Source organism: Triticum aestivum, chromosome 1A (assembly GCF_018294505.1).
Source record: "Triticum aestivum cultivar Chinese Spring chromosome 1A, IWGSC CS RefSeq v2.1, whole genome shotgun sequence".
NCBI classification, from domain to species: domain Eukaryota; kingdom Viridiplantae; phylum Streptophyta; class Magnoliopsida; order Poales; family Poaceae; genus Triticum; species Triticum aestivum.
The window spans coordinates 554,019,879-554,033,654 of record NC_057794.1 but is presented as its reverse complement, the minus strand read 5'-3'; the positions used below and the strand labels follow the sequence as shown (position 1 = coordinate 554,033,654).

Genomic DNA, 13,776 nt, shown 5'->3' with positions numbered 1-13,776 from the left:
CCCTTTGCTTTTCAAAAATAGAACCCGCAGTCCAAAAATAAGTGAGAAAAATGATTCGATTGTGCCTTCTGGTTGCCCGGCTGTTTCAGTCCCCTATCGACTAAGTAGAACGAAAAGGAAAAAAAAGTCTGATCCGACCTGATCGGACCAGCAGCGCTGGTGACGGCCATGGGCGCCGGTGGCCGGATCGGACCAGCAGCGCTGGTGATGGCCATGGGCGCCGGTGGCCGGAGGGGAGGTACAAGGAGAAATGGCGCAAGAGGGAGATATGGAATGAAGGGAAGGGCTGCCCTGGCGGCGGCGGGTGCGCGCGTGTGGGATCGAGGCAGCAGCCCTCACCGGTGAGACCGCGGCCATGGCGCCAGTGGCCCAGCGGTTGGCGGCGGCGGGGTGCGCGCGCGCGTGGGAAGTGGGGTTCGAGCAGGTGCTCATCCCCTCTCGCTAGGTTAGCGGTTAGCGGGGAGAACTGGGCCTGTCCTTGGGACCGGCTACTGTTGCTGCTGCGCTCATTGGGCCGACCCACTGCGACTTTTTTTAGAGAATACCTTAGATGCAAAACGCTTGTGTTTGGACCAAGTCAAAATAATGCCAAAAAATACATTTCAATATTTAAAATTTTTATATAAATGTTCAATAAATCATAAAATGCTTATGGATTCAAAAATGTTTGTAATTTTTTAAATTGTTAGAGTATTCAAAAAATGTTCGCATATTTTGAAAACAAATGTTTGGGAAAAATATTCATTATTTTAAAAAAATCATGTATTAAAAAATATTAATGAAATTGAACAAAATGTTCGGCAAAATGTTATCGGTGATGCAAAAAAGAAGAAGTTGTCATGGTCATTGGAGATTATGAATTTTTTTCTCCCGTTGCAACGTTAGATATATTGCTTACCTAATCTAGGGAATGGTTGTATTTAATTATTCATGATTCAAAATGTTATATATTTTGTTCATGTAAATGCTTATTTTGCATTCTGCTCTAAAGCTTAGGAAATGGTTGGCAATAGTTTTTGTGTCTAGGGTTCTTCTCCTTAGATTTTGATTGATATGTAAGGGCATACAGATGCATCAACTATTTAGATGTTTTTTTTTGAGATTCTGAACTTCAGGGGTGGGGTGTCTTTAGCCATGCTTATTGGATAAGGTTAGGACCATGGGCTATTTTTTAAAACTCCCGCTGCAACGCACGCGCATGTTTGCTATGCTATAAAAAACACTAATCTGCTTAACCTTATTATCGATGTTTATTAAAATTGGATATATAAAATGGTGCATAATGGAAAATGAAGCCGGTTGTGTCCCTTTTTTGCCCGGTGCAACGCACGGGCATTTGTGCTAGTAGTAATAATATTGATCAGTATTCTAGTGTTATATTAACAGAAATCCTATCTAGCAATCGTTCGCTGGGAGAGGGGTGACAAACGAACTTTTTTTATGGCAGTTTTAGTTCTGAGAAGAGATCAAATGGTGGCAGTTTAAAAAAATTTGTCTTCTCTAACAAAAACTGCCACGTCGCTCTAAAGACTGTCACCCCTCACAAACTAAAAATGACAGTGAAATCATTCGCAAGTGAACATTCGCTAGCTAAGGGCCAGATTAAAATTTCGCCTTTGGCCTCCAAAATCTCCGGACCGGTTTGTATCTCGTATGGCGCCCCAGGCCCGGACGTCATGGAAATTGGCCATTTTGTGATGAAATTTTGAATTAGATTCATTTTATGCCAAAGTTTTAGAAAAGTGCCAGGTTTATCAATTTTCGCGGGTAGGGAAAGCAGCCCAGGAGGAAAAGAAGATAAACACGCGCGAAAGCCCGAAACCGCGAGACGGTTGCAACCTCCACGACGCCACCGCGTGCGTCACGAGGCTCTCCCTCGCGGCCGCGTCCACGAATATTCTGGACTCCTCCAGCGCTTGAAACCGCCATGACCAAAACTTTCCTCCATGTCGATGCTCCGCAGTATATAAGCCGGGTCGCGTCCCCTCTCTCCTTTCACCAACCCAAGCAAGCAAGCAAGCAAGCAAAGGCAATCGATTGATTGAAGCAAACTCAATACAGCGTGCGTGCAAGAAAGCATCGGCCACCGGAGCAGCTGCAGGAATCATCCCCGTCTCCAACCGATCGAGTATGGACAAGGTGCTGGCCTTCTCCATCCTGAGCGCGTCGCCGGCCGACATCGCCCCCGACGCCGGCTGGGCTCGGTTCTCCTGGCAGGGGAGGAAGCTGCGGGACGACGGCCAGGCCAGAGCAGGGCAAGAGGGGAAGCAGGGCGGTCCGCCGGCGGGGGCGGAGCAGCAGCCGGACAAGGGGAAATCGCCGGCGTTGCGGCCGCGGTTTGCGCCGGAGTTCGACGGGATCGACTGCTTCGAGACCATCGTGTGCCACTGATGAGCGAGCGAATCACGAGCTGCTCGTGGTCTGGCCGCGCGCGTGTGTGAGACCAATTCTTTCTTGGTCTGATCACCGTATGATCGGCGTGTTCATTTTGGTTGTTAACTCCTGCTTCTGACTGAAGCCGCGTGTTGCACAGAGTACAGAGAAAGAAAGAAACCCATTTCGCCGTGATTATTTGGATAAGCTTGCTGCTTTGTTTTTGTTTTTGTTTTTGGTTTTAAGGCTAGAGACGTCATGACGGAGCAGAGATGCTCAGTCAAATAATCCGAAAAGTGGTGGACACGTGTGAACTACAACCTGCTACACCACCCAACAACCAGCACACGCGTCACGTAGAGGGCTTGCTGTGGTACACCTGCAGCTCGGCCCCGCATGGCAGTGAGTTCAAAGCGGCAAATAGCCTCACGAAAAACTTAGGGCGGAAAAACTTAGGGCGGAAATACGACTTTCTTGTCAACCCCTAACCTAAGACAGCTAGGGCAAACTTTTCTCCTCAGACATCACCGGCGAGTCCGTGGATTCGCCTTCCCGCTACCTGCAACTCCGACGGCCGGTGGCGGGGAGGGGAATTCTGGTGCCACCGCCTCGGTTATTAGTTTATATTACAGTTTATTAGTGCTTGCAGGTGCGGCACTCGGGCAGATGGTGGTGTTTTTTCTGCGAGTTTGTCTTTCGAGCTTTGATCCCCCTCGAGTTCGTCCGTTTGAAAGTAGTCGATGGAGTTTCGGCATAGATTCTTGTTATGTTATTGAGGCGATAAGGTTAGGGTTTGTCTTCGTGTACTTGGTGTCAAGTGTTTTAGATCCAGGCGACGACTGCGGCTCCAGAGTGTTAGTTCTTAGGAGGACGTGCACAAAGACTTTTCTACTGTCATAAATAAGGTCAAACTGGCTCCGATAGAGCAACAACAGCGACGTGTCGGCAGGTTTTTCTGACTGTAGTAGTAGTCGTTCAGTGGTCTTGAAATCTTGATGTAAGTTTTATCATGTTCGAAATGCTGCTGTACTTACCGTGAACTTTTATAATTGATCTGACCCTTTTCTGAAATAAAAATAATACCTTGAAAATCTTATTCCATGCGTTCAGGTTGTTCCTTTATAAGAAGACGCCGGTGTTGCTGGACCTAACGAGCTCGCTAAGTACTCCCTCGTGTTCTTTTTACTCTCTGCATATTAGATTTGTTTAAAGTCAACCTCATCCAACTTTGATTAAATTTATATAAAAAATTATTAACATTCACATAACAACACATTTATTATTAGATCCATCTCGGAATATATTTTCATATTATATTTATTACATGTTATAGATGTTAATATTTTTTAATATAAATTTGGTCAAACTTAGCAAACTTTGACTTCAGTCAAAACTAATGTGCGGAGTAAAAAGGACCGGAGGGAGCCGCCGATCCCGGAGGCCAAACAAGCGGTGAACTGATTGCCGCTCGTCTTCCGTGAAGGTGACGGATCAGATCGACGGTGACGGATCAGATCGACCACGTGTCTTCTGCGAACGGTTACAGTGCTGTCTAACAGATCGGCCAAACGATGACAAGCTACTTGATTTGTTTGTTCCATGTCTGGAGTGGAGAGATACTGTGCTCGCTTTTTAATTCTGTAATCGTGCTTGCTTTGCTTATTCTATCGACATTAAGCTATATGTTTAGTATGGAGCATGCAGCTACGCTCAAGACCAAAATCTCGATCTGCTTGATTCCAACAGCGCATCAGCGCACTGTGATTATGCTAAGTCGGGGTCCTTATCCACAATTCTACATGCAAATGGACAAGGTTCTGTCGTAGCAGGTCTAAACAATATGTATTATAATACAAAAAATATTCTTATATTATGGGACGGAGGGAAGCCAGGATTCAAAAGTCCGATTTCATTGAGCAATGATAGACTGGAAGAAAGTCTTTGTGAGTACGCGTTTTGTAGGACCGGCCACGAGATGGCGTGGTGGCGCCCCTCCCTTTGGTGTGGTCGTCCAAGCATTCCTCCTCGCCAGCAAGGTGGTGGTTCGTCCGTTTGTGGGCTGTCATGGGGGCTGTTAATGTGGCCTGCCTTTTCTCGAGGTTTGGCAGGGTGGTTGTGGGCGGCTTTGCACGAAAGCTGAAGCCTTTGACGGTGTTTGATGTCGGCGGCGGCAGCCCACACGTGTGCCTCCAAGAGCTCGCTAACTTCTCTTCGGTCTGTGGGCTTGTTGGTAGTGGAATTCTGGTTTGCCGGCGGCAACATAATTGTGCTTTTTTTTTGTACGATCGTCCCTTAAGCAATCGTGTGGTTCATTTTTTTTTACGTTTGTTCCTTAATCAATCATACGATGCGTGGGTTTTGGCCTATTTTCCCTTATAAACCAGGCCACACATTCTTGTTTTTCTATCTTATTAATAAAATCGACAGAGCTCCTGCCATGCACTTCAAAAAACACGCACACAGAAAAAGATATCCGTTGTTTTTGCTAGTTATTCTTCCTTGTTTAATGCTTTTTAACTGTTATGTGCATGAACGCATTTGTAACTTGAAGTTCTTGATTAATTATGTATATCAAAATTTCGGAAACACATATTTTATCTTCAGTCTAAGCTTGGCAAACAACATATTTCCTGTTTAATTTGCTACATGGTATTTTTTATTTATTTTTATTATTAGACTACGACGGTAGTTCCTTTGTTCAATTCCCGTGAGTTATATTCTAGCTCAATGCAATAGTCATCTAACTCAGCTCCCTTTCTCATAAAGTATGGCACCATTTTCTATGATTGATCTAATGTTCAGATTCAGATACTACTTTTTTTTTTTTTGGTTCGGTTAGGTGATTAATTTCTATACACCCTAGGCAACTCTGGAAAGTTAAACTACATGAGAAAAATCTTCTGTTCTACAGACTTTTCTTGTATAGTCTATAGACTTGGTCAAACTTTAAAAAGTTTGACTTAAGGCAAAATTATAACAACAGTTAATTTGAAACGGAGAGAGAGTACGTGATCTTTTATAAAAAAGAAAAGTATGTTTTTGGTCCTTCAAGTTCCCAAAAAGTATAGACTTGGTCCCTCAAGATTTTTTGGTATACATTTGGTCCCTCAAGTCTCAAAGCCGGACAAGTTTGATCCTAAACCAGATTTTGACCCCGTTGACCGGGTTTGACCGCCACAAAACCGCCGATGAATAGTAAATTCGAACAGGTAGGCTTTGGAGGACTGGATTGGTTTCAAGTCAGTTAGAAGGTATATGGGTACACGGTTTAGAGAAGTTACACGAGTTTTTGTTTTGAGGAAACCAAAGCAAAAAATCAAGTGCAAATTTTCCAATTTACAAATGTTTAAATTCTACATATTCCCACAATTTGACCAGAAATGAGTACCGCCAGCAAGCGGTTGTGATTGTAAGATTAAAGGACAACATTGGCACTTCATATAATCTAGAATTATCGAATTAGTTACACATAAATTTAATAGACTTGTACTTTACAAAACTCTGCCAGATTCAAAGACTCCAAAGCACTTTACCAATTGTTCTTTGGATATTTAAGGATTCTACAGAAATGATACATATAATACACGCACATATTCTTTCGCAAAAAACCATGTACATATTATATTGTAGAGTAATGTGGTAATGTTAATTTTCTTATATTTTTTATGGAAAAGCTATTGTAACAAGAGATTTTTCCAGGCTTTCCATACTAAAAAAAATCCTTTTTATGCAATACATTTTATTTCATTGGCCCTAGAGAATGCATTTTCAATTATAAATATTGGAACAACATGACAAATGTGTACCTTAATATAAGTAACTGTGTTAAATTTGTGACTTCGCTAGTTATACCAAAAAATATTATTAAAGACAGTATATCAAAGGTTGTATTCTGAATTTTCATCACATCATTATTAAACAAAGTAAAAAAATTGGCATAAATTAATTAGCTTGCAAAATTTTCATGACATTGTTATTTGGATCTGCCACCAACCAGTGCAGAGACCTCACCTATGAGCTCAACGAGAACGAGTTCGCCGATCTCGACCAGGAGGAGTTCCTGGCCAGGTACGCGTTGTCCTAAGACGACGTCGGTGATGGTACGGACATCACGGTGCCCGCAAGCAGCAGTGACGTCAAATTGTGGCCGTTGGCATCGACGACGATAACATCTTGAAGGCTCCGCCTCCGCCCAATATGGAATGCAGAGCCAAGGTTGCTGTCACACCGGTTAAGTCCAAAACCTTATTCATTTCAACCATACCTTGTAAAGCATTCACAGTGGGTTTTTGCATGGTAATATGTGTCTCATTTATATCATAAAGATCAAAGTACAAATCACGTCAGGACTGACATGACAAAACTGAAAAGATAGGAGAACATCTCTGAGCTTGACACCAACGCCCGTCACCTGCCTCCAGCACCACAACAGCAACCACCGAAGAAAGGAATGGTGGATCACCTCCTCACCGTAGCTCGATGCGGCTCCATCGTTGATATGCAGCTTTGCGGATCTCTAAGGTGGCTCAACAAAAGTGAAAACCTTACCGTTGAACGAATCAGACCGGGGCAACACCCCGGACACGCCATCGAACTCCAGATCTGGCACCCCACCACAACTAAGACGCCGCAGGAGGAAACCATACCTGCAATCCACGAACCACGAATCCAGCATCCGCTCATGGACTACCTCCTAAGCTCCGTGTCGACGCTGGAGCAAACATCGTCGCAACGGCGGAGCACGAGGACACAAGTCCACCACGAGGATGCCGCCGCCGCCACGCCATCATTGCTTGAATAGACTGGTTTCCAAATCCATCCCCAACCATAGGACCGATGGCCTCGTTAAGGAAGGATCTGAAGAATATTTATTCAGCGCCTTCATCGTCGTCGTCGAAGCAAAGACGATGAACAACCTAAGAACCTAGATTACGAGGGAGTAAAAATGATCCACACGACCCCCTCACCATCGACGACCGAGGTTGCCGGCGAGGGGAGTCGCTGTAGGACGGCGCTGGAAGATTGGCCTCTCTTGGTGGCGGTTAGGGTTCCTACCACCAGGGACAAGAGAAAAACTATTTGACAACATTCATTGTGGTTAACCATTATTATTTTTCCTTGGATGAATGGATGCAGCTAGCTGTTGGGCGTTCTTGACAATTGCCACGATCGAGACTCTGAAGTGGAGGACGAGGAAGCTTTTGTCCCTCTCGAAGCAGCAACCAGTGGACTGTGACCAGTACCGTTGAGTAACGTGATTGTATAGGAAACATAGGTTAGACTAGGAAATATTCTGGCTTGCCTTGTACTCCAAATAGATCATTGTACTCCTATATATATGCCCATGAGGCTCAAGCAATACAACAACTATTCCACCAATCCCTCTCTCCCTTCTAACATGGTATCTATCGCAAGTCGATCCTAAACCCTAGCCGCCACCGCTTCCGCACCTGCGCGCCGCCCCCGGGGCGGTCGGCCTCCATGACCGCCGCCGGGGGCCGCGCCGCCCGTACCTAGGGTTCGTCCGCCGGTCGTGTTGACCGGCTGCCCTAGAGAGTCTTTTTCCCGATCCTTTGATCCGGGTTTTCTCTCTCGCCGGTCGCTTTGATCGGCGTCTACTTTTTGGTTTTCCGGTCTTTGTGATCCGGTTTGCGTCGCCCACCGCCGCCGTCGACCCCGTGCGCCTCTACTCCGACTTCGGCATCGACTACACCGACGTCTTCACCGACCTGGCGGCCTCGCGCGTCGTCCGCGCGTCTACCCGCCGGTGCCCCGACCCGGCGGCCTCGCATCATGCGGCGGCCCTTCACCGCCGCCGTTCGCGCGACGGCCCGCCCGTCGATCTACGCCGGCCGTCACCGCCTGCTCCGACCGGGACTCCTGCATCACCCCGACCCGGCGGCCTCGCGCCATGCGGCGGCCAATCATAGCCGTCCTGCCGCTCGCAGCCGCCGGCTTTATCTCGGACTCCGCCGCCACCACGCCTTCACCGAGCGGTGTCCCCGACCTCGCGCGCGATCGGCTTGATCACCCGCTCGCCGCCGCTATCAGCCTCATCTATGCCGCGCGACCGACCTGGCCCGTCGGTTACGCGCGCATCCGCAGGTCCCGTGAAGATCGTCCCCGAGTTCAGCGCGCCTCTGCACCGACCTGCCCGCCGCCGCCGCGTCGCCCCTGCGGGCCGTAGCGCCGCGGCCCGCGGTCCGCCGCCGCCCCGTGGTTCTTCTCCCGGCTGCACCGACCCGCGTCACCGCTGCGTTGCCCCTTCGGGCCGTAGTGCCGCGGCCCGCGGTCTACCGCCGCCCCGAGGCCGTCCACTCCAGGCCGTCCCCGTGGCTGCACCGACCCTCGCGCCGCCGCTGCGTCGCCCCGTCGGGCCGTAGCGAGCGTGGCACGCGGTCCACGCCGCCGTCTCGAGGCCGTCCACGCGGTTGCACCACCCCGCGCTCCGCCGCTGTGCCGCCCCTTCGGGCTGTAGCACCGCGGCCCGCGGTCCCTGCGACCGTCCCGAGGTCTTCCGTCGTCACCCCGACCTGCCCGCCGCCGCCGCGTCGCCCCTTCGGGCCGTAGCGCCGCGGCCCGCGGTCCACCGCCGTCCCCGCGCGTCGACTTCCTGTGGCATGCACCACAGCACCTCCTTTGGTGTGGGAACGCCACCGTCCGCGCCGGTCTTCGTCACGCTGTCAGGGTTCTTCGCCTACTTCGAGCTTCGCCGTCGCGCTCTTAACCAAAGCCGCCGCCGCCGCCTTTAGGCCGCCGCTGCCGCTCTTCTTTGGCCGCCGCCGCCGCTACCTTTGTAGCCGCCGCCGCCGCTCGTCCACCCCCTTCGTCTTCGTTCAGCACCAGTTCATCGCCAGCGTCGCCGTCATCTACCCCGACCGCTTCTTCTACTCCGACAACCGCGGGCGACATTGGCCCCGCGCCGATTGGCGCCGCAACCGTCGTCGAGTCCTTCTCTGCTGGCCTCTCCGACTTCTCCGACATGGTGTACAGCTCGTGCAGGTCCCTCGTCTACGCATGCCCGGTGCTGGCAACACCGCCGCGTGCCTTCGTCCACGACGTGTCCCCGGGCCTGGCAAGCCTGGCGCGGCGCTTCGTCAACTTCGTCTTCGTCCGTCTACGCATGCCCGGTGCTGGCAACACCGGTGCGTGCCTTCGTCCACGATGTGTCCCCGAGCTTGGCAAACCCGCCGCGACGCGTCGTCAACATCATCTACCTCCTGGCGCCCCACTACTTCAACACCACTGCGCCCATGCTAACTCGGCGCCCCCTTGCGCCCGCGGCTCCACGGCGACTTCCTCGACACCGGCTACCCCGACTCGACATCGACCACGGCATTCTTCGCACGGCTACCTCGACCACGGCTCCACCACCCACGCTCTCGGCTACATCGACAAACGGCACAAAGGGCTACCGCCCGCTTGAGCAACCTCGTTGGTTTCCACTCCAGCCACGACTCCGCGATGCATCGACCGTTACGACTGTGGGGGGTGTCCGTCGGCTTGCCTTCGGATTCTTCTCCAGTCTCTCTGCATCGCTACCGTTGTGACTGCGGGGGGATGTTGAGTAACGTGATTGTATAGGAAACATAGGTTAGACTAGAAAATATTCTGGCTTGCCTTGTACTCCAAGTACATCATTGTACTTCTATATATATGCCCACGAGGCTCAAGCAATACAACAACTATTCCACCAATTCCTCTCTCCCTTCTAACAAGTACGATGGCGGGTGCAACTGCGGGTCCTTCCACAGAGCCTTCAAGTGGATTATGGAGAACGGCGGCCTCATCATGGAGGTGGAGCACACAAATGGCGAAGAACAAAAACAGCAAGAGAAAAAGCAACCCATTTATCCTTCTCACCACGAGGAAGACAACGACAGTGGACGTACATACCAGCACCGCTACCGACGCACTTCGAAGCGCATTGTGAGACACAGACCGCCCCCACCCTCGGCCCGCGTAGAAAACGCCGGATGAAACCAACCACCAAACCTCATCCACAACCCAACTCCGCTTGGAGCCACCATCATCGTCAAGCAAAAGAGCATGCCACACGATGTAGGGTCACCACCTTAAAATCCCTGTAACAAGCAACGGCAGAACCTACGCAAACCAAGACCAATCTAAGACGATGATGCCTCCAGGAAGGACCTCGACATTGGAGCACCGCCATCACCTGTTCCAAGAACCTACAACAAAGGTTCCCCTGGAGTGCAAGAGTGAGGGTGTAGGCCCTCCAATGATGATGCCTCCAAAAAGGTGAGCAGCGCCACGGGGGCTTCTGAAGGTTTTAAGCAATAGGCAATCGTACCGTGTTGCTGCAAAACCAACCTTGTAAGATTAGTATGCATAAAAAGAGTGCTTAGGTAACTCTCCCAATTACTTCAAAAACCCCACTCCAAAAGTAACGGTTATCTCAAAAGTGTTATTCTGAGCTCACACGCACTTGGTGAACAGTAAAATCCCAAAAAAACAATTACCTTTTTTGTGATATATATCGATGAACGCTTTCACCTATGTGCAAAAAATCGTGATGGAGCGACATTCGTGGAGGCCCGGACAAAAAAATGATGTTTTCAAAATGCTTTCAAAAATAGTCTTTTTGAAGCATCAATTTTTTTTCAGATCTCCACAAATGCCATTCCATCACTAAATTTCACACGGACTAGAAACATTTATCAATGTTTATCACAAAAATCAACTGTTCCTGAATTTATTTCCTTTTTTTCGGATTTACTATATTAACCAGGCTGCACGGGAGCTCGGAATAAACTCCATGTCCTGTGAACTATGAAGTTCTAAGCATTGTATAAGACCATCCTGCCACAGCTTTATCCTTGACCATATGCTACATTTGATGCAGCTCAGTGTATTGACATCTTGCGATGTCACCGCCTATGAGAGTACAGAACTACCACTTCCGACATCGGCTGCATCAACTGCATGTTCAGAAGAACATGGTTATCACCTTGGCCAAGAAGACCAAAGAGAGGAAAACACATGCGTGATGCGAGACTAGGTAAAGATCATTGACCTCCATGTCATTGGCCTCCCCTGCGCGCATTACCAAATGGCGGTAGTCGTCTGTCAGGCGGCCGAGGCGAAAACCAGCCTCCTCTGGCCGTCCAATCCCGCTTAAACTGTGATTTTGGTCCATCATAACTGAAACTATGAGACATAATACTTATTAATGTTTTCCTCTACGGCAGCAACATTGTTGCAACATTTGTGAACTTATTACTGGATTTTTGAAATATGTACGGAATAAATGAACTTGAAATTTGTGTTTCTCAAACGCACGTCCCTTGTAATTATCTCAAAATGTCAGCGCCCCTACTCTAGCTGACCCTGCACCAGCCGCTGACAAGAAGGACCCAGACGGCAGCGACCCGATCGCTGCCTCTCGACCCATCAGGGCCAGGAAGCCCAACCCAGCCAACACTGGGCTGCAGTGGGTCCACTGAGCCCAACTGACCGGCTGGCTACTTAAGGCGCGTCCCACGAAGACCCCGTCATCCAGTGGATCACGGCGGCGGCACTTTCTTCTTCTCCCCGATCCCCTTCCTCCAAATTCTTGTATTAGTGCCTGTAATTCTACCTCTGGGACTCGAATTCGTGAGCAAGTGTAATAGATCGGGCGATCACTACTTAGATCCTAACATCTGGTATCAGAGACCAATCCCACTCCCTTCCGCCGCGTCGATCTGGCCCAGTTCGTGGAGACACAAGCTGTGCGTCAGGCGCGATCTCGCCTCATGGCCATGGATCCGTCGATCCAGTCCTTCCTGGAGCGTCTAGAGACCACGCTCAAGGAGCACACCGCCGCGATCCAGGCCTCCAACGCCAAGGTCGACGATCTCGTGGCGTGGCGCCCCGATCTCGAGCGGCGCGTCGCCGATCTGACCGATTCGGTGGCGGCCCTGCAACACGCGCCTCCACCACCGCCACCATCGCGCTCGGAGGGTGCACAGCACCAGGCGCCAGGGGCGAGTCAACCACAGCCTGCGACGATCGGTACCCACATCAGGGCCGTGTTTGGCGCAGCCGCAACTGCACCAGGGCCCGATGGCCACGGCGTCTTCAACATCACACGGGGGCTGCTCGCGGCGTCCTTCCTGCCGCCGCCGCCGCTCCCGGCAAACGGTCAGTTCGACGCCCCCCCCCTTCACCCCCTGCACTTTCTGTGAACAGTACTTTGCTATGTTTGCGATCCTGCCTTCTTTTTGGGTGCCAATGGCAGCGTTGAATTTCTCTGGTTCTGCATCTATTTGGCTACAGTCGATTCAGAAAAAACTTGCTGAATATGATTGGGAATCATTTACCACTCTCTTATGTACACGCTTTGGGCGTGATCGGCACCAGACACTTATTCGTCAGTTTTATACCGTGCGCCAAACATCCTCGGTTGCTGATTATATTGAGCAATTTGAATCCATCATTAATCATCTTAGTTCATATTCTGACACAATTCACCCCTTCTATTTTCTCACTTGTTTCGTGGAGGGGCTGCGGAAGGATATCCGTGCAGTGGTTTTGGTGCAACGACCACCGGACTTGGATACAACATGCGCGATGTCACTCTTACAGGAGGAAGTGGCGGACGGGGCCTTTGGCTCAGTACCACGACCGCCCGAGACGCACCACCGGCCAGGCACGACGCTACCCCTATCCTGCCTCCACCGTGCGCGGTCCCATCGAACGGCACTGCCGATCGCCGTGGCACGGAGGCGGCGCGTGCGAACACGTCCAAGGTGAAGGCGCTCCGCGACTACCGCCGGGCGCGCGGACTCTGCTTCAAGTGCGGAGAGCGCTGGGAAAAGACCACGTCTGCCCCACCACGGTCCAACTGCACGTGGTGGAGGAGATGCTCGAACTCTTTGGCGTGGACACCGAGCAACACGAAGCTACGACAACTGCATCAACCCGCGACACCGTCTTCTCGCTCCGTGCTGGACGGCAGCGTCTCGCCCAAGGCCTTTCAACTGCTCGCCACGATGCAGGGGCGCGAGGTGTTACTCCTCGTTGACAGTGGCAGCTCTACATCCTTCATCGACCAGAAGCTCGCCCAACAAATGTCGGGAGCCGTGCCGCTCAAGCAGCCGTGCCGTGTCCGTGTTGCTGATGGGGGCGAACTCACCTGCACTGCTGCGATTCCCTCTTGCCAGTGGTCTTCTCAGGGCCACGATTTCAACACCAACATGAAGATCCTTCCACTGGGCACGTACGATGCCATTCTTGGTATGGACTGGCTCGAACAACACAGTCCTATGACTGTCGACTGGTGCGCCAAGTACATCCAATTCCCCACTGCCCTGGGACGAGCTCACCTGTTCGGCCATGAAGCCAACTCCACGACATGCCATGTGATCAATCGGGTTCAGCTCATGAACCTGCACCGCC

General features: G+C 50.6%; 1 protein-coding gene across 1 annotated transcript; it reads left to right on the top strand.

The window, feature by feature from the left end:
• The first annotated feature begins 1,970 nt into the window (after positions 1-1,970).
• LOC123180890 (uncharacterized) lies at positions 1,971-2,571 on the top strand. Its single transcript, XM_044593071.1, has one exon. The coding sequence runs from the start codon at positions 2,131-2,133 to the stop codon at positions 2,389-2,391; it is 261 nt and encodes an 86-aa protein (XP_044449006.1). The 5' UTR covers positions 1,971-2,130; the 3' UTR covers positions 2,392-2,571.
• The last annotated feature ends 11,205 nt before the right edge of the window (positions 2,572-13,776 follow it).